Below are 19837 nucleotides of genomic sequence, written 5' to 3' on the forward strand. Positions count from 1 at the left end.
GTGAGCCTGACTACCAGATCTAATTGTCGCCTCTCATGACAAGCATTGTCACCATTTACTGCAAGCATGGGTTGTTGAAGACTTATTTTACGCCGGATCTTCATAAGTGTTTCACAAAGCTAGTTATATATTAAGTTCTTGTAAAATTGGCGTAAACTCTACGTGTGGTCTTGGGCAAGTATGGGTTGCTGAAGACCTATTCCACCCCGTATCTTCACGGGTCTTGTTTGAAACTGAGATTGAGTCATTGTAATTAGAACCGTTCGATATGTATGATATCTTTAAGTCGGAAGAGGTGTTTTAATGACTTGAATCAAAAAATTTTTTACTTTTTGACTGGCACAGATCACCTTTATGATAATGGAGAAATATTGGAATTTATTTACTTCTGAACGAATGTAATGTTTGGAGTGAACAGAACTAGATTCATGCCCATTTTGCTCCTGGAGATTCTGGGTTAGAATTTGTCCAAATGGATCAGGGTGTCAGACTTAGTGTCTTGGTTGACGGCTTGTTATTGTACACTGACGGCGTTAGAATTGCTCTTCAGCAACCCGTGCCTGTCAGCATATGCCAATTGTGTAAATCGATGCTCATGATGTCTTTCACTGGATTGTCTGGTCCAGATTTGATTATTTACAGACCGCCATCATATAGCTGGAATATTGCTGAGTGAGGCATTAAACAACAAACAAACAAACAAACAAACATACCGAAGTCAATTCACTCAGTGTTGCTCAAAGAAGGCATTCAAATTCAGACATTGTCAATCTTGAGTTAGGTGGACTTCGGTCCAAAGGTTACAGTTCTAACCAGTTACCACAGTGTTTGGGTTTGATTCTTAACATGGGTAGACCATGACCATTCCCTGCAGCCATGTGCTTAATGCATTCGCTTGTAACCCTGAAGCCACTGAAGTCCACTCCACATGTAGCAATGTGTTCAGCCCTCTCTCTTTCTGCAGATCAAGCAGTGTGAACAAAATGGCCATTTTCTCCGAGAACCATGTTTCTTCTGAAGGAAAATATCGACTTGTTTGTTTCCAAAATTAATGCTTGCAGATATTCATTCACGTGACAAATCCAAATCAGTAGACTCACATAGATGTTGAACATTTTACAAGTAACACCAGGTTTTTCTTAAGGTCAAGGTCACCATGGAACAAATAGTGAAAAAGCAGCCAATAAATTGTCGAAATATTTCTCCTTAGTGTAGTTAGTTCATGGAAACTCTGTAAGCTGACTTGCCAGCTGCATGCTTCAGCCGTATTGCATGATTAATAGTCCGAAGACTCAGGCATGTCATCAAATTTATGCTTTTTTGCTCCCTACAAATGCTGATGAAGAAGTTGGTAAAGTTTGCAAATGCCCAGATAAGTTGAACCATGCACACATGGCTGTGACATAGAGACATAGATGTGGGACATGTGACAAAAAACTGAGGCTGCATGGCTCTTGTGGGAACATCAGTGTGAAGGCTGAATGTTTTAATAGATTGTCACGTTTCTCTCCAACTGTTCGTTTGAAGTGAATGTATGTTATAGGGTCTGATGTTCAATCATTCTTATTAATCCTCAGATGACCTTGAGTGATTACAAAATCTTTTGATGAATCGGATATGTAGTTGTGTGTGCCCTTGCTGGTGGTGTTATCATCTCATGGTGGGTTGCTCATGCTATCAACCACTGGTTTGACAAGTTTTTATTGGCTGCTGTGATAGAGGGCATGTTTTTCTGACTTCAGCATAACTTTCACTCATTCATGCGTATACATCTTGAGGTGGTCATTCATTTCAGGAGAGGATGCTGTGTCATCAATATCATCAAATGATTTGTTTCATGACTAAGTCTTTAATTATTTATTGAAACAAGTTTAATATTTTGAATCATGTCAGAAATACACATTTTTTAACATCATGTAAAACTAAAATATAATTTAATCCTTCAAGGTTATCATTTTATGTTTTATAAGCTCATTGTTTGGAGACGATGTGAGTTCTGCCTTGTGACCTCTTATGCTGCTGACAGCCTACTTAGTGTAATGTAAAAGCTAAATTCAGACACGTGTGTCACATTATTTTGATAATATTTTGATGCAATATTTTGCAGTACAAGAAGATACATTGCATTATTTGCATACGTTTCATAACTCCCCAGTTGTTCATGCGTCATTTATCACTTGACACTTGGTCGTGCCATTCGCAACTAAATAACCTTGACACTTGGTCGTGCCATTCGCAACTAAATAACCTTGACACTTGGTCGTGCCAATCGCAACTAAATAACCTTGACACTTGGTCGTGCCATTCGCAACTAAATAACCTTGACACTTGGTCGTGCCATTCGCAACTAAATAACCTTGACACTTGGTCGTGCCATTCGCAACTAAATAACCTTGACACTTGGTCGTGCCATTCGCAACTAAATAACCTTGACACTTGGTCGTACCCTTCGCAACTAGATAACCTTGACACTTGATCGTGCCATTTGCAACTAAATAACCTTGACACTTGATCGTGCCATTCGCAACTAAATAACCTTGACACTTGATCGTGCCATTTGCAACTAGAAAACCTTGACACTTGATCGTGCCATTTGCAACTAAATAACCTTGACACTTGATCGTGCCATTTGCAACTAGAAAACCTTGCAAATTGATAGTGTCTTTGCAAGCAGTGTCCTCTGCAACTTTTTTGTTTATTGTCGTAGGAAGAAATGTGGTAAGTATCATCCTTAAGGTGGGGCATTGAAGTGGTAATATTTTCAGCAACGTTCAAATAAGGTCAAGGTCACTGGAATGTTCATTCTTAGGAAAGTTCTGCATATTTTAACCAACTGTACCAGCCTCTGTGTTTCTATGACATATTTGTAGAGCTTCCCATGTTTTCAACTGGAAAAAAAAAATCATGTGATTGGTTGAAGATGAGGGTTAAGGTCATGAAACTGGAAGTGCATATAAGGTTCTTCTAAAAGGGCGTCGACCATTCTGAGGCTGTGTTTGCAAGCAATAGCCGATAACCTTACTCGCCACTTCTCGCCTTACTTCACGAGAGAAGTATCTGCTCTAGTGAGCACACCAGATTTTTCTTTTGTTCGTAGTCACTTATTCTGAAATCAGAACAGACGGACCTGATACAAGTGTGCATTACATTTTGTTTTGCATACTGCTTATCATGCTTATTGCGTCGAATACGGTAATTATATAAATATGCTACTACATCTGAGACAGTGAGGCACAAGACAATATCTTTACACATCAAAGTGGCCAGATTGCTGCAGCTGTCAGTATAGGGCTTCATTGACAGCATGTGAAGCTGCACAGCCAATGTGGACAAAGGATAAGAAGTACACAAATGGAAATAGCTTTTTGGATATTTTCTCAATGAAACAGATGAAAAGCATAAGCAGTATCTTGATGGACTGTGTCAGATTTGACGATGTGTGGCAGAGGTACTCAGCTGGCCACAAGGAACTCTAGGTAGGGAAGTGTTTTGCAGTGTCATTCTGGCTTCATATGACCGAGGCTTTTATGTTGTTATCTAGACTTCGATGAACACCCGCTTTAAATCTAATCAAGCTGGCAATTAGTGTTTTGTAGCTCATCCGCAAGAAATACACACAAACTTTTTCTTCAAGTTGCCTCTATAAACATGACTGAAAATAGTTATTCTGCGCAGCACTTGGGTCGTCGACTTCCCTGTGAGGAGCTCTATTGTTTTGGTTTGAATTGTATTGGGCATGAACAAACTTGAGCCATCACACTCAGAAATACAAGTACATATTTTAGGGTAACTCGATTCACAGCCCTAAGTTATATTGCATTTGATCAATGATGACTATAGATAGATATTAGTGAGGTCAGCTGTCACCTGATTTGGTTAAGTCAAAATAGTTCATGATACATGTTTCTTCTTGGAAAAGTTTGGAACATTTGGCTAGATGGGTCTGTCACACAGAAAACTATCTAACTGTCTCAGAAGCACATGCAGTAAACAACGTTATAACGAACACCCTTCAATAATGAAGTGACACATATTATGAACTCTTTTGGGGTCTCGTCCATTTGCTGTGTATATGCTTATGATGAACTACGGTTATAACGAAATAAAATAAGTGGTCCCTTTGAGTTCATTGTAACCGTAGTTTACTATAGTGTCATCTATTTTTATCAGGAATCCAAAGCATTCCCGAGTGACATACTTCACAACTTATTTTCCTGAAAATTGCTCAAAAAGTGTCATAATGACAATGTCTATACTTCATACTATCATACAGAAGTCAAATGACTGAAGTTTGTGCAGACCGAACTGTTGCCTTCACAAGTTCCACCAGGAATAGGGGCGGTAGGGTAGCCTAGTGGTTAAAGCGTTCGCTCGTCACGCCAAAGACCCGGGTTCGATCCCCGACATGGGTACTATGTGTGAGGCCCCCGCTTGATATTGCTGGAATATTGCTAAAAGCGGCGCAAAACCATACTTACTCAATCCACCAGGAATATTGCTGTTTGAGCGATGTAAGTTTGGTGCTCAATGGCTAGAACATTTGTTGGTTTTCCTCTATGCTTGAACCAGGCCATGGCTTGATTCGTTGCGTAAATATAGCGATTAGACTGCACTTTGTCTGTATACACCGGTGATGGAGGAAGGAAGTGTATACTGAGGCGGTGAAGTATTGATGTGCCTACTGGCTTTAGCCAACTCTACTGTTCCTCCAGGGTGACAACTTGCATCATACGGTCAATGTCAATCCTGTCAACTGAAAAGGACCAGGAGTCCGGGAGACGAAAGAACACATATGCATTTCAAGTGTAATATAAGACCTGTAGCATTATGATGTCATCTTGATTAAGGGATTCCCCTGGATTGTATGAAAATAGACTGCCCTCGTAGTCTAGTTGTAGAGCATCTGCCCGGTGAGCAGAAGGTTCGGGGTTCAATCCATGGCTGCGTCATACCAAAAAGCGTTAAAAGATGGTACTTGTTGTTACCCTGCCCATTAAAGGGCTAAAACAAGGATTGGTAGTCTTGGAGTCAGTTTACTGTGTCTGAGTGGGGTTTTCATTTTAAACTGCAACATGGTGTCTCAGTGGGCTAGCACTATAAAATCGGCATTAGTTTGGACTAGTACAAGCAGCCACACACACACTGTATATATATGTGCAATAATCTTGGACGCGATGTTAAACTCATTTCACCTCAGCACCACACTTTGAACAAACGTAAATAAGCAGCAAGTGATTCCGTGCCATTTGATTGGCCAACCGAAAAAAGAATAGGCCATCATCAGCCCACTAACAGACTACAGTTTCCTGATTGGCTGATGAGAGAATGGGCGGGGCTTGTGTTGCATTATTTCGTTGAACGTTGTTACTAATTTTTTGCTGTTGTCTACACATTTTTGTGTGTAAATGATGAAATATGCAGTCTCTGAAGTTTCTATTGTTAACATTGATGGAAGTGTGCTATGCAGATTTACACAGTTTGAACACGATTTTTTACGTTTTATACCTCGATAAACGCTAAAAATATTGAAGTGAACATACTGAAACTAACATTTTGAATTAAACAAAGATCCAAATTGAGATGTTAAATTATGATATGGTTTATGTATGATTAAATAATGCTGAAGTATTGTCGGTGATGGATATTTGATCAAATTTGGTGTGGTTTGGTTACAAACACAAGATCATAGAGTAATCCGGGTTGTGGATAGACGAGCAGATGAATAGATGAACCGATGAATAGATGAACCGATGAATAGATGAACCGATGAACTGATGAAAGGGAAACTGATGAAAGATGACTGAATGAAGGAGAAATGGATGACAAAGTGAAAGGATTAATCTCTTTGATACAGAAAGTCTGAATAGGGTCAGCAAAAAGTAATATGGAAACAGAGTCGATTGCATGTCTTTTGTACAACGGCTGGTGCTGAACGTGTTGGTGTGGAATGTACTTGACTGTAACATGCTGTGTGTGGGAGGCAGCAATCACATTCACATCAACACACGACTGTTTCATCACTCAACCACCACACTCTGTGTCACGTGGGAATACGTCTTTCACATCTTATTACTATCACCACTGCAGCTTTACCCCAATTTCATATATTTGATAGCAAATTAATTGTGTTTTAGTAGGTCTTTTAATATATTTGAAAAACAAGCTTTGACACCAAATTCTAAATTTGAACCACATCTCAAAATATGTAAATAACATTTTAGTCCATGTCATTAACTACCATGGGTTATGAATATTTTTTTATGATCCTAATTATTTTTTTATTTGCAATGGAATACACAGTGACCCCTTTCCATTTCATTGGATTCAATTACAATATTAGATTTTTTGAATATTAAATTTAGATATTGAACATGTTGAAAGTTAAACACAATAGACATTTCTTGGGACGGGGAAAAGATGTCAAATGAGACAGTTGTGAGAGTCAACAGCACTCTTGATCATGGTAATGTTAAGGCAGACCGGTGAAGATCCATAAGCTCATTTGTGTGTACTGAACTCTAAATAGTATGATGCAATATGAGTACAAGAGTACACGGACAGTACGTGGACGTAGTTGCTGCAGATGAAGGTGCTGTCTCGTGAGGGTGCAATAGGTAAGAGTTTCTGCCTGTGTTGGTAGCATGGTGGGTGCTGTTTTACAAGCTGAATTGGCTCATGTGACAAATGTTATATTTGGATAACACTTTCTTAGTAAGGTACAGATTCTTGTACATTATTGGGTGAGTCCCATCCAGGATTTAAACCCACACTACCAGAGTGAGGCACCTAATCGCGAGCACACAAGTCAGCGATCTCACCCACTCAGCCACTGAGACTTCCACAAAATGAAAGTCCGACAACTGGTAGTCTAGATCACATACATGTACTTTGTGTACCCCTCTGAAAGTATAAATTGCCACGGCTCCCATGGCCGAAAACTATGAACACAAATGTAATTTAAAAAGTGGTCAGAATATCAAATGTTATATTTGGGATAACACTTTCTTAGGAAATACAGATTCCAGTACATTTTGGGGTTGAGTCCCATTCAGGATTCGAACCCACACTTCCCACTGAATGGGCTTGAACATGGTTGAGGGTGTACACCAATGTCAGCATGTAACATCCTGTACAACTCTCTACTGACACTGACACAAATGCTTTTATACAACAGGTCTTGCAATATTGCAGTTTTATGAGTGTGAGTGTGTTTGATTTTACGCCTCTTTTAGTAATATTCCAGGAATATCACGACAGGGGGGACACCAGAAATGGGCTTCACACATTGTACCCATGTCGGTAATCGAACCTGGGTTTTCGGCGTGACGAGCGAACACTTTAACCACTAGGCTACCCGACCGCCCCCTGTAGTTTTATGAAAGCTTCAAACATGATATGTAAACCATAGTTATCCATTTGGAACTGGCAGCATAGGACAAAGGTGAGAGAGTTGGGTTTAATGCTGCTTTAAACACCATTTCAGTTGATCATAGCTTGTCAGCTTGATGTGGGAGGAAGCACAAAGTGAAGATGTGGACCAATATGGTGAACCCATGTTTAGTGCTGACGAACCATGGAACATGAGGAAGACACAAACCAAACTGTGACAGTTAAATATGTGACTAGGCCATGAAATCTTAGATTAATATCCGGAATGAGTATCCTTGTGAGAATTCTTGGCACTCATGGGTTATGCCAAAGTGATACATTTTTATCCCCCCGGCATATGATCTAGAGGGATATAGTCATCATCTGGTCTGTCTGTCTGTCTGTCTGTCTGTCCATTCGTATTTCGTTTCCAGAGCATATCTTGTTAACTGTATAAGATTTTCCATCCAAATTTTGGTACAGGTCTTATCCAGGGGCTGAAGTGTTACATTTTCCCTTGAAGTTGGAAAATCCTATCTTCAGCGGAGTTTGCCATTCTTTCATACTTGAGCATGAAAACAGGCCAGCTGTCCACCATTTGAACATGGCTGATAACATTCATGCCAACTGATTCCATTGAGCATAAAAGACAAAATAGCGGTAATCATTGTATGAATAGATCACTAGAAATCAGTTAATGTACAAGTCATGATTATCTACCCAAACTGATTCCATTGAGCGTAAAAGACAAAATAGCGGTGATCATTATATGAATGGATCACTAGAAATCAGTTAATGTACAAGTCGTGATTATCTGCCCTTACTGATTCCATTGAGCGTAAAAGACAAAATAGCGGTGATCATTATATGAATAGATCACTAGAAATCAGTCAATGTACAAGTCATGATTATTTACCCAAACTGATTCCATTGAGCGTAAAAGACAAAATAGCGGTGATCATTATATGAATAGATCACTAGAAATCAGTTAATGTACAAGTCATGATTATCTGCCCAAACTGATTACATTAAGCGTAAACGACGAAATAGCAGTGATCATTATATGAATAGATCACTATAAATCAGTTAATGTACAAGTCATGATTATCTGCCCAAACTGATTACATTAAGCATAAACGACGAATAGCAGTGATCATTATATGAATGGATCACTAGAAATCAGTTAATGTACAAGTCATGATTATCTACCCAAACTGATCCCATTGAGCGTAAAAGACAAAATAGCGGTGATTATTATATGAATGGATCACTAGAAATCAGTTAATGTACAAGTCATGATTATCTGCCCAAACTGATTCCATTGAGCGTAAAAAACAAAATAGCAGTGATCATTATATGAATGGATCACTAGAAATCAGTAAATGTACAAGTCTTGATTATGTGCCTAAACTGATTCCATTGAGTGTAAAAGACAAAATAGCAGTGATCTTTATATGAATGGATCACTAGAAATCAGTTAATGTACAAGTCATGATTATCTACCCAAACTGATTCCATTGAGCGTAAAAGACGAAATAGCAGTGATCATTATATGAATGGATCACTAGAAATCAGTAAATGACACCAGGTGTTCGAGACAGGAGTAAGCATGTCCTGCCCATTTGTGCCCTGTAAGTGTTGGTGGCCTGATGCCTCACTGCAGTAGTCATGCCATTTGACACCTGTAATCAGACCAGACAATCACCTCATCAACCAGAAAGTATTGTTGGAAAGGAGAATATTGTATTTTCAATCATTTTTAAGAGCTACGATTTCATGTATCACTGAATAGCAACATAGCTTTTCACCACAGGTGTGTCCCGATTATGTACAAGCAGCGATTTAGCTGAAATATTGCTAAATGCAGAGTAAATAAAAGCATAAAATATATTTCCATAATTATAACTGAAATCTGCACAAAAAAGCAGCATCCATTGTACGATCCAAATATACCATGAGCATATGTTTATGAACCTCCAACAAATATTGATGACACCAGATGTTCGCAAAAAGGTGAGCATATTCTGTCCCATGGATAGCACCCATCACAAACACATGCAAAGGCAAGTCAATTGGTCATCTGTAAAAAAACATGGGAACAACATTTACTCTTTACATGCCATGAATAGATGCTCACACGTGGATTATTGTTAAATTTTGAAAATAATAGTAGCCGCACATTTTCCGAATGATTCTGTCTAATCTGTTGGCAGGCGGTAACAGTAAATTGTAGCAGTAATGGCAGTGGTTTATTGATCCTGCTAATTGCTTCCTTGACAGTCTCAGGGTAACCAGCAACCCATCCATCAGTGGGAAATGTACAGCTTACATTTCGCTGATCAAGAAATCTTTGTCTGAATTTATCAGAAGATTGATGACATATCCACAATAGTCGAAACCTGATTCTTTAATCGGACAGATTCTGAATTTTGTGTAGTGAGAATGTCTGCAAGCTGAGCTGATGAATTACGTCAGACCAAATTCAGGATCAAGAGGTAATAATTTTTGAGGATTTCTATTTGTTTTAGGGTTTCTCTATGGCTCCTAATTGTTTGTTTGTTTGTTGCACTGAGCAATATTCCAGCTATATGATGGCGGTCTGTAAATAATCAAGTCTGGGCCAGACAATCCAGTGATCGACATCATGAGCATAGATCCATGCAATTGGGAAATGATGACATACATTTACGTTGTCAGAGAGCCTGACCACCCAATCCTGTTAGTCGCCTCTTATGGCAAGCATGGGTTGCTGAAGACCTATTTACCCTGGACCTTCATTGGTCAGCTCCATATAGACAGAATATATAAATAAATACTCTGTCAAGTCATTACAGATGACTTGAGCTGTGTTCAGTTGTGACCTGTCTTAAAACTCAGTCAAAAACTGTTTGTGGTTTAAGATTCAGCAGATCTGAATTTTGAAATATTAGTCTGTGATTTATGACATATTCTGAAAGCAAAGCGAAATGTATCAAATTGTTAGGTTATGGTAAACATAGTGGTGATAAGTGTATTGTGAGGACTATGGCAACATTCATGTTATAAAGGCTATGGCAACATTCATGTTATAAAGGCTATGGCAACATTCATGTTATAAAGGCTATGGCAACATTTATGTTATAAAGGCTATGGCAACATTCATGTTATAAAGGCTATGGCAACATTCATGTTATAAAGGCTAGAGCAACATTTATCTTATCAAGGCTATGGCAACATTCATGTTATAAAGGCTATGGCAACATTCATGTTATAAAGGCTATGGCAACATTCATGTTATAAAGGCTATGGCAACATTCATGTTATAAAGGCTATGGCAACATTCATGTTATAAAGGCTATGGTGACATTCATGTTATAAAGGCTATGGCAACATTCATGTTATAAAGGCTAGGGCAACATTCATGTTATAAAGGCTATGGCAACATTCATGTTATAAAGGCTATGGTGACATTCATGTTATAAAGGCTATGGCAACATTCATGTTATAAAGGCTATGGCAACATTCATGTTATAAAGGCTAGAGCAACATTCATGTTATAAAGGCTATGGCAACATTCATGTTATAAAGGCTATGGTGACATTTATGTTATAAAGGCTAGAGCAACATTTATCTTATCAAGGCTAGAGTGACATTTATCTTATGAAGCCAAGAGCGACATGATATGGCTGGAGCAACATTTATCTTATAAAGGCTATAGCGACATTTATCTTAAAAAGGCTAGAGCGACATTTATCTTTTAAAGGCTAGAGCGACATTTATCTTATAAAGGGTAGAGCGACATTTATCTTATAAAGGCTAGAGCGACATTTATCTTTTAAAGGCTAGAGTGACATTTATCTTATTAAGGCTAGAGTGACATTTATCTTATGAAGGCTAGAGCGACATTATCTTATGAAAGCTTGAGCGACATTTATCTTATCATAAAGCCTTGAATGACATGTATCTTAATAGGCTAGAGCAACATTTATCTTATGAAGGTTAGAGCGACATTTATCTTATAAAGCAGTTATAGAGCAACATTATCATGAAGACAAGAGCGACATTTGTCTTTCATGCAGACTACAGTGACACATCTTATCATAAGGGCTACTTTGACATGCACCAACTCACACGCGCACCTCCTCCTACATGCACTGTTCTATTGAGAGAAATCCAGGTGATCCATATGTCATCAATTTGTATTGTTATATCTGTCCGTTCACCGAGTTCACTACACTTCACAGTGCCAATCAATTGTCAGCGGTTGATCATGTTAATTTTACCATGTCTACAGGCATACAGTCCAAACATTCTTGGAATCTTTTTGTTACATTTGCCCTTCATGGTCAGCTACTTAAAATGAATGTCAAGGTCAAGATTCTATATATAATATATGTAAGTATGGCCTGTCAACCAGCGAAAAGTAAGCGACACGCAGTTACAGCATGCGAAAAAAGGGAAAATTTGTCTGTTTAAAGAAAAACACCCGTCAGCAAGTTTAGAAACCATCAGTAAGCATTATGGCACTGAATTTGGACATACCATAGGAAAATCGACAATTGGTGACAGTTCAAACTTCCATGACAGACTTTTTAAAACGTGTATGAATAAAGATTGAGTGGATGTATCTGTTTGCTGTTTGCTCTGTCATCTGTCATGAGTTGCATAATTGAAGGGAAGTAACTCTTCTGGTTTCTGGTTTCAGTTTTACGGAAATTTGTTTATACGGAAGAATTGTCAAATGACGCAAGTGTCAGTATAAACGAGGCATGACTGTATCTCATTACTGTGGCCCCCATTCACACACTGACTCAAACATTTGGCGCGACGGGAGTGATGGAAGCTGTTTCAGCTCAAGTTTCTGAATAGCGCCATTATGGCAGTTCATGTTTTCATTTACACAAGGAACATTCCCATAACAGCTGATATGGACGCTCTGTCAGGAGTATCTCCGGTGGGAATAGCGAGATGCAGTTTTATAAATGTCTTTTTGAGGTGTGTGGAAAGGAGTCGCCATCATGGTCGTGCCAGTAATCGGAGCACGTTGTTAGAAGACGGTGTTGAAGCTTACCCGTCTATTTCATTAGCTGTGATGACTGCACTGGTTTATTCAGAGACCTCCTTCAACAGGAGCATCTTCAAATGACATCAAGGGTAATTAAAGTTGGTCGTTTTTGCTTTTTATTTGTCTGTATTAGCTGAAGGAGAAGAAATGGAACATGAATATTGGATGTTTTAAATGAGATGAAGATAGGGCCGTGAATGAATAATGCAGGTGTTAAAGATGTTAATGTTGATGTTTATTCAGAATCATAAAAATCACCTAAAAGCATCCAGAGTATCAGGATTGGCTTCATGTCCCTGGTGGGTGGGTGAGTGGGTGAGTGAGTGAGTGAGTGAGTGACAGAGTGAGGATGTGTGGGTGGGTGGGCGAGCGGGTTGGCGTTACACGGTTTACAGTGAATTCATGCAACATTACAACTTCGCTGCTTCCCAAGGTAAAATGCAGCTGAATAACCTGATTGAAGGAGTTTGATAGTTACTGAAATACATGACAGCTATTTGAGTTTCAGTATGTCCAATGTAGCTTTAACATTGCCTTTAGAGTTATCTCCCTTGGTGTGTGGGTAATTGAATACTTTGCAAGAAAGTATGTGTTATGCCTTCTTGGTGTTAATTCATATGGATTGCCTTACAAAAGAAGTGACTTGAAGGCATTGGGGAAACCATCTTCCATATTGTCATGGATATTTGCTTTGTATGCTGCTGGCTATAAGATAATTAGACCTATGTACAATCATTTCAGAGCCATTGCACAGGGGATTCATGCAATGAGTGATGCTCGCAGCTCTAATGTCCGTCTAATGCAGACTTGAAGTGGCCGCTTCACCTTATGGGAATTTGACCATATTTTCTTTGAATGTTGAATCTTGATGGAGTCATTGGGGGAGGATGGGTGGAAAGTGGCCGTGGGGAAGTTACCGACCCCTCGGTTGATCACCTCGGCTGTGGAGTCGAGGGGACGGATTGGGAGCACTTGTTGCAGGTCAAGCTAAAGACTTACAGCTTCACTGTTTGTGTAGTTGCTTTGAATTTGTGTTTCAAAGATAAGGGTGTGTGTTGTTATTTCCAAGAAGTTGTTATACAACATGTGGTTCATATTGTGGATGGGTATTGAGTGGTTGTTGTGTTTTTGTTGGTGAGAATTTTGAAGTTTGGGGTATTGGATATGGCTTAGTTTTGTTTGGAACATGTTGGACATGTAGGTTGGAGTATATCTGTGGGTTGGTATTGCAAGGAATTGGTATTTGATGGTTAATTGGGCCTATTCTGTCCTGGAAACCCCTTTGGTAGACAAGCATTGGGCACTGGGTACCTGTTCTGTCCAGGAGTCACCACTGGGAGACAAGTATTGGACACTGGAAAACTATTCTGACCAGGAATCTCCACTGGGAGATAAGTATTGGACACTGGGAAACTATTCTGCCCAGGAATCTCCACTGGGAGATAAGCATTGGACACTGGGAAACTATTCTGCCCAGGAATCACCACTGGAAGATAAACATTGGACACTGGAAAACTATTCTGCCCAGGAAGCTCCACTGGGAGATAAGCATTGGACACTGGGAAACTATTCTGCCCAGGAATCTCCACTGGAAGATAAACATTGGACACTGGAAAACTATTCTGCCCAGGAAGCTCCACTGGGAGATAAGCATTGGACACTGGGAAACTATTCTGCCCAGGAATCTCCACTGGAAGATAAACATTGGACACTGGAAAACTATTCTGCCCAGGAATCTCCACTGGGAGATAAGCATTGGACACTGGGAAACTATTCTGCCCAGGAATCTCCACTGGGAGACAATATTGGCACAGGGGAACTATTCCACTCTTTCACATGAAAAAATGACAGTTCCATTTCTTCAAATAATAAAAAATGGTACAGTCCAAGACCAATCACTTATTGATTTGAATGGAGAATTCAAGAATAAATGTTTCAAAAGATCAGGGTTAAATAGTATTTTCAGAGCAGCGCCTTGCACGTACTCATATCAAATGATATTCACGACATATGGTACTATTTATTATGCATGAGAGTCATGCTCTTTAATATAACCTTCATCCATGATCGAATAGAGTATTTGTTGCCTCGAGAATTACTAATGTGCAGTGTCGAGTCATGGAATATATTTTCTGTGTGAGTCAACACCAAAGTTCAAAGAGGTACTTACATCATTGATTCATGGGAAACATATATTCTGTGCTTCCCATGCATTTGTATGTTAGGGGGCCCAGTCGTCTTAGGTGCCAAAATTTGCTGTGCAGAAAAATGTGGTTTGCCATGATCATATTTCTAGGTTTCAGCACCATACACATGCATCACTTTGGGCTGTCCTCCCACCTGTGAAGGTACGGGGTAGAAAAGGTCTTCAGCAACCCATGCTTGTCGTAAGAGGCGACCAACAGGATCGGATGGTCAGGCTCACTGACCAGGATGATGCATGTCATCATAACCCAACTGCGTGGATCGATGCTCATGATGTCAATCTCTGGATTGTCTGGTCCAGACTCAATTATTTACAGACCGCCGTGATATATGTGGGAGGCGGTTGGAAAGCCTAGTTGTTAAAGCATTCGCTTGTCACGCTAAACACCCGGGATCGATTCCCGACAAGGTACAATGTGTGAAGCCCATTTCTGGTGTCCCCCGCCGTGAAAGGAGGACAACTCACAAGCAAATATGTCAAGAATCTGAAGGAAATTATGGGAGTCATGATAAAAGCTCCTGTGCAATAATTCATACATTGTTTGATATGTAGCATAAGGACACTTGTTTCACATCACGTCTGCCTGTAAATTGCCGATAAATCACGAATCAGGTGCTAATAAATCAGGAAGGCTGTTCTTTCAGCAGATGTAATACAGAGGATTGGATTAGGAGAGTCATTCACATTCAACTGCTTCATCAAACACCCAGGTTTCAGGCTTCCGTTCCAGATTCAGCCTTCGGCAATCTTCCTCTCATGCATATTGAAGCAAATGAGAATACTTAACACATTATTGTATCTTTTTTGATTCAATTGAACTTGAAATTACCATGACAGCATTTCCAGAGAGAAAGCTTGTCCACACACGTTCAAGAAACTTGTGACAATCAGTAGCCTGATTGGTCAGGTGATATAACATTCTCAGTGCACAGTTGCCTCCCTTGGGCATGCCTGAGGAACCAGTGATAGTGGGTTTGTACCCTGTTCATGTTTCTAGGTTTGTCAGCACCATGCCCATGCTCGTGGGATTCACCAAATTGGTAAATGCCTGAGACTTGCATCACCTCGGGCTTTCGTACCACATTAAACTGACATGCCATGATTTAACTGGAATACTGTTAAAAGCGGAATTGAACCCAACTCATTCACTCAATCACACTCACTCTAATGCTCAGTAGACATTCAGTAGCAGAATAGGATTATCCTGATTGTCTCCTCATACAGATTTTTGGTCAGAATAGGCCTGAAGTGCCCATGCTTGTATCCCCATAATGATTCTAGGCCTTAATTCATGTTTGTCTTAGATGTTTGTGGTGGATAGGGCCATGTTAATCTTTTGGTGTCTTCCCAGTACCCCATGCTTGTCTCCCTGTGGATGTTCCAGGTCAGATTAAGTCCCCAGTACCTCTGAGATTGTGACAAATGTAGGTCTTTTCTTGGTAGATATGTTTGTCTGTGGCTTTAGAATATTCTTGTTATGTATTTAGTGATGAAATACTGTATTCACCTGAAAATATATTATCAATATCTCTCGCAAGTCAAACTTTACTATAAAACTACCTTCAGTCTGCCTCAATGTCACTAAATACCTGTGAAGATCCGGGGTAGAATAGGTCTTCAGTTTGAATCCTGGTTTGCCATGATCATATTTCTAGGTTTGTCAGCACCATATACTTTGGGCTGCCCTCCCACCCGTGAAGGTACGGGGTAGAATAAGGTCTTCAGCAACCCATGCTTGCTGTAAAAGGCAACTTTGCTAGTCGTAAGAGGCGCTAACGGGATCGGGTGGTCAGGCTCACTGACTTGGTTGATGCATGTCATCATCGTATCCCAATTGCGTGGATCGATGCTCATGATGTAAATCACAGGATAGTCTGGTCCACACTCGATTATTTACAGACCGAGTCATATAGCTGGAATATTGCTGAGTGCGGCGTTAAACAATAAACAAACAAACAAACAATGTCACTATAAAGTATTCAGAGAAAGATCCTGAAGATCAGAAAGGTAACATAATAAACAAACTTTTTGCATGTTATTTTTTCTTGTCTCATCTCTTAATCCAACAAAGCTGAATATTTCACTTGTGAATGCCACTCATGAAAACATCAACTTGTCGGGTCACCCTGTGAGATAAACATGTTATCTGACATTTAAGAAAAAGTACAGATACCCTCTGTATATGCTTGCTTGTAGGGGAACAAAGGGTAGAGTTAATGGTGAGACAGATTAGACAATTCTTCTGTGTCCTTGAAAGCACTCCGAAAGGTAAGGGCAGCGAAACAGAAATAGTTCAATGAAGAAAAGCGTGACCCATCCATCGATCTTCCCAAAGATATTAATGCTATTTTAACTGAGAACTCATGAGCAGACTTGGTATTTCTTCATCCTCTGAAGGATTTTTAGCCGGCCATTTATTTTAGCCAAAGAATCCCTGCAGATGTTCTAAATATAGCCTGTGTATCACGTTCTATCTAATGACACCTCTAACAATAGAGACAGGCATGTTACATACTTGGGCCATCAGTACAGCCATAGCAGAACGGCGGCAGTGTGTTAGCATGCTTTTATGCTCATAATTCAAGACAAAGCATCGTGGAATATGACCATTATGTACCTGTTTTATGACCAGGATGTTGCTCCATTGGGGGCCTCGAGAGCTCATGGTATTAATGAACTTGTTTCACTGCAACACACGTGCTGGTTAACTCTCTCAGACCACGATACACAAGCAGGTGAAATGGAAGTGTTTTTCTGAATACAAGTTAAGTGGAGATTTTGGAGTATTAGCAATGCAAATACTGCTTTTGAAGTGTTTTGAAGACAATTTTTACAAATATTTTTTTTTCAACCATAACAATAGTCTGGAATATTTTGGTCATGGTGAAGATTAATTTGTGATGTTATTAAAGTTTTGGAATGTGTCTCTGAGTTTTTTAAATGATTCACATTTTCATTGAAACCTGACCATACAGAAGTGGATGCCAATATATGGTTATGCCTATCAAAAGGGTTGGATGCCGATACATAGCAACATGGGGGATGCCGATACATAGCAACATGGGGGATGCCGATACATAGCAACATGGGGGATGCCGATACATAGCAACGTGGGGGATGCCGATACATAGCAACGTGGGGGATGCCGATACATAGCAACATGGGGGATGCCGATACATAGCAACATGGGGGATGCTGATACATAGCAACATGGGGGATGCTGATACAGTGGGTGGAGGCTGATACACTGGGTGGAGGCCGATACACTGGGTGGAGGCTGATACACTGGGTGGAGGCTGATACACTGGGTGGATGCCGATACAGTGGGTGGAGGCCAATATATGGGGTGGATGCCGATACAGTGGGTGGAGGCTGATACACTGGGTGGAGGCTGATACAGTGGGTGGAGGCCGATACACTGGGTGGAGGCTGATACACTGGGTGGAGGCTGATACAGTGGGTGGAAGCTGATACACTGGGTGGATGCCGATACAGTGGGTGGATGCCGATACAGTGGGTGGAGGCTGATACAGTGGGTGGAGGCTGATACACTGGGTGGATGCCGATACAGTGGGTGGAGGCCGATACAGTGGGTGGAGGCTGATACAGTGGGTGGAGGCTGATACAGTGGGTGGATGCTGATACAGTGGGTGGAGGCCAATATATGGGGTAGAGGCCGATACAGTGGGTGGAGGCCAATATATGGGGTGGATGCTGATACCCTGGGTGGATGCCGATACAGTGGGTGGAGGCTGATACAGTGGGTGGAGGCTGATACACTGGGTGGATGCCGATACAGTGGGTGGAGGCTGATACACTGGGTGGATGCTGATACACTGGGTGGAGGCTGATACAGTGGGTGGAGGCCGATACACTGGGTGGAGGCTGATACACTGGGTGGATGCTGATACACTGGGTGGATGCCGATACAGTGGGTGGAGGCCGATACACTGGGTGGAGGCTGATACACTGGGTGGAGGCTGATACACTGGGTGGATGCCGATACAGTGGGTGGAGGCCGATACAGTGGGTGGAGGCTGATACACTGGGTGGATGCCGATACACTGGGTGGAGGCTGATACAGTGGGTGGAGGCCAATATATGGGGTGGATGCCGATACAGTGGGTGGAGGCTGATACAGTGGGTGGAGGCCAATATATGGGGTGGATGCCGATACAGTGGGTGGATGCCGATATATGGGGTAGAGGCCGATACAGTGGGTGGAGGCCAATATATGGGGTGGAGGCCGATACAGTGGGTGGAGGCCTATGAGAGGGGTCGATGCAACTGTTAATCAGAGATACAGTTACCGAACGTAGAAATATCAATAGTTCCAAGATTTGTTTTGTGAGGCGTCCGGCTATGATAGACCTGGCATTAAACCTGCTTCACTGACTCCATCAGGAGGGAACACAAGAAAAGGTGTATTTTTATGTCAGTATCTGTGGGAAATGCGCAGTTTTACACCTTGTTTGTTATCCATAAATCATCATTTCATATGCAGTCCTATTTGGAATTACCAGATTGGATATGGTCTTTTTTCTTGTTTACCACAGACCTGAAGCTTATGCAGGCAATGACAAATGAGGTGTTAATGTTTGTGTAATCCATTAGCTCTGCTTTACTTCAAATTCTGTGTATTTTGTTTAAAAAGAAATCCCTTCCTGTCATGTCTGGTTGAAATGGATTGTTGAGCCTGCGACAACCCGAGGATGTTGGACATGCCTCTCTGTCGCTCTCCGACATGCCAATTATCGAGCAGACTCCCAGCCTGGTCGCTGTCACTGGCTCTCCCACTGTCATCACAGCCTGATAGGGAGGTGACAAAAAATGACCAAACTACGGGGCTCATTGAAAGATTTGACATGTGCTTTGATAGATGATCAGTGGGACTAACTTTGGATTCCTCACCTGTGTTTTCAGCCAGTGAAGACGTATTAATGTGGGGTGTCGTACAGAGTGGCGAAGACCCGCCCCAAACTCCGAGTCATGGCTGAGGGCTGGTGTTTTGAGGAGGGGAATCGAAGCGACTCGTCCGAGGGGCCAGATGGTGGACTTGGTGACCGGTTTGCGCACTTCACCATCCGCAAACAGACATCTTACAGGTAGGTTTTAGAAAGTTTCCCAGTAATTTGTTTTGTAGTATATTGTCATTTGATCAAGTCTTTGATTGGCATTTAAAAATGATACACAAAGGAGAGAGAATTTATGGATGTCAA

General features: G+C 40.8%; 2 protein-coding genes across 3 annotated transcripts in view; one reads left to right on the top strand and one right to left on the bottom strand.

Annotated features, from left to right (window-relative positions):
- The window catches only part of LOC139475031 (diacylglycerol kinase zeta-like), a 369426-nt gene that overhangs the window by 56085 nt on the left and 293504 nt on the right, over positions 1–19837 (top strand). For both annotated transcript variants that reach the window (XM_071258254.1, XM_071258253.1), the window contains exon 2: positions 19542–19723. In XM_071258254.1, the coding sequence (XP_071114355.1) occupies positions 19608–19723 (116 nt within the window). In that variant the 5' untranslated portion in view covers positions 19542–19607. The remainder of the gene's footprint in view (positions 1–19541; positions 19724–19837) is intronic.
- On the bottom strand, positions 17564–19609 carry LOC139475680 (uncharacterized). Its single transcript, XM_071258869.1, has 2 exons — positions 19575–19609; positions 17564–18905 (listed from the first exon to the last, which is right to left on the bottom strand). The coding sequence occupies exons 1-2, from the start codon at positions 19607–19609 to the stop codon at positions 17564–17566; spliced, it is 1377 nt and encodes a 458-aa protein (XP_071114970.1).

The sequence above is a fragment of the Haliotis cracherodii genome, unplaced genomic scaffold (genome assembly GCF_022045235.1).
Source record: "Haliotis cracherodii isolate W230 unplaced genomic scaffold, xgHalCrac1.p SCAF_3, whole genome shotgun sequence".
NCBI lineage: Eukaryota > Metazoa > Mollusca > Gastropoda > Lepetellida > Haliotidae > Haliotis > Haliotis cracherodii.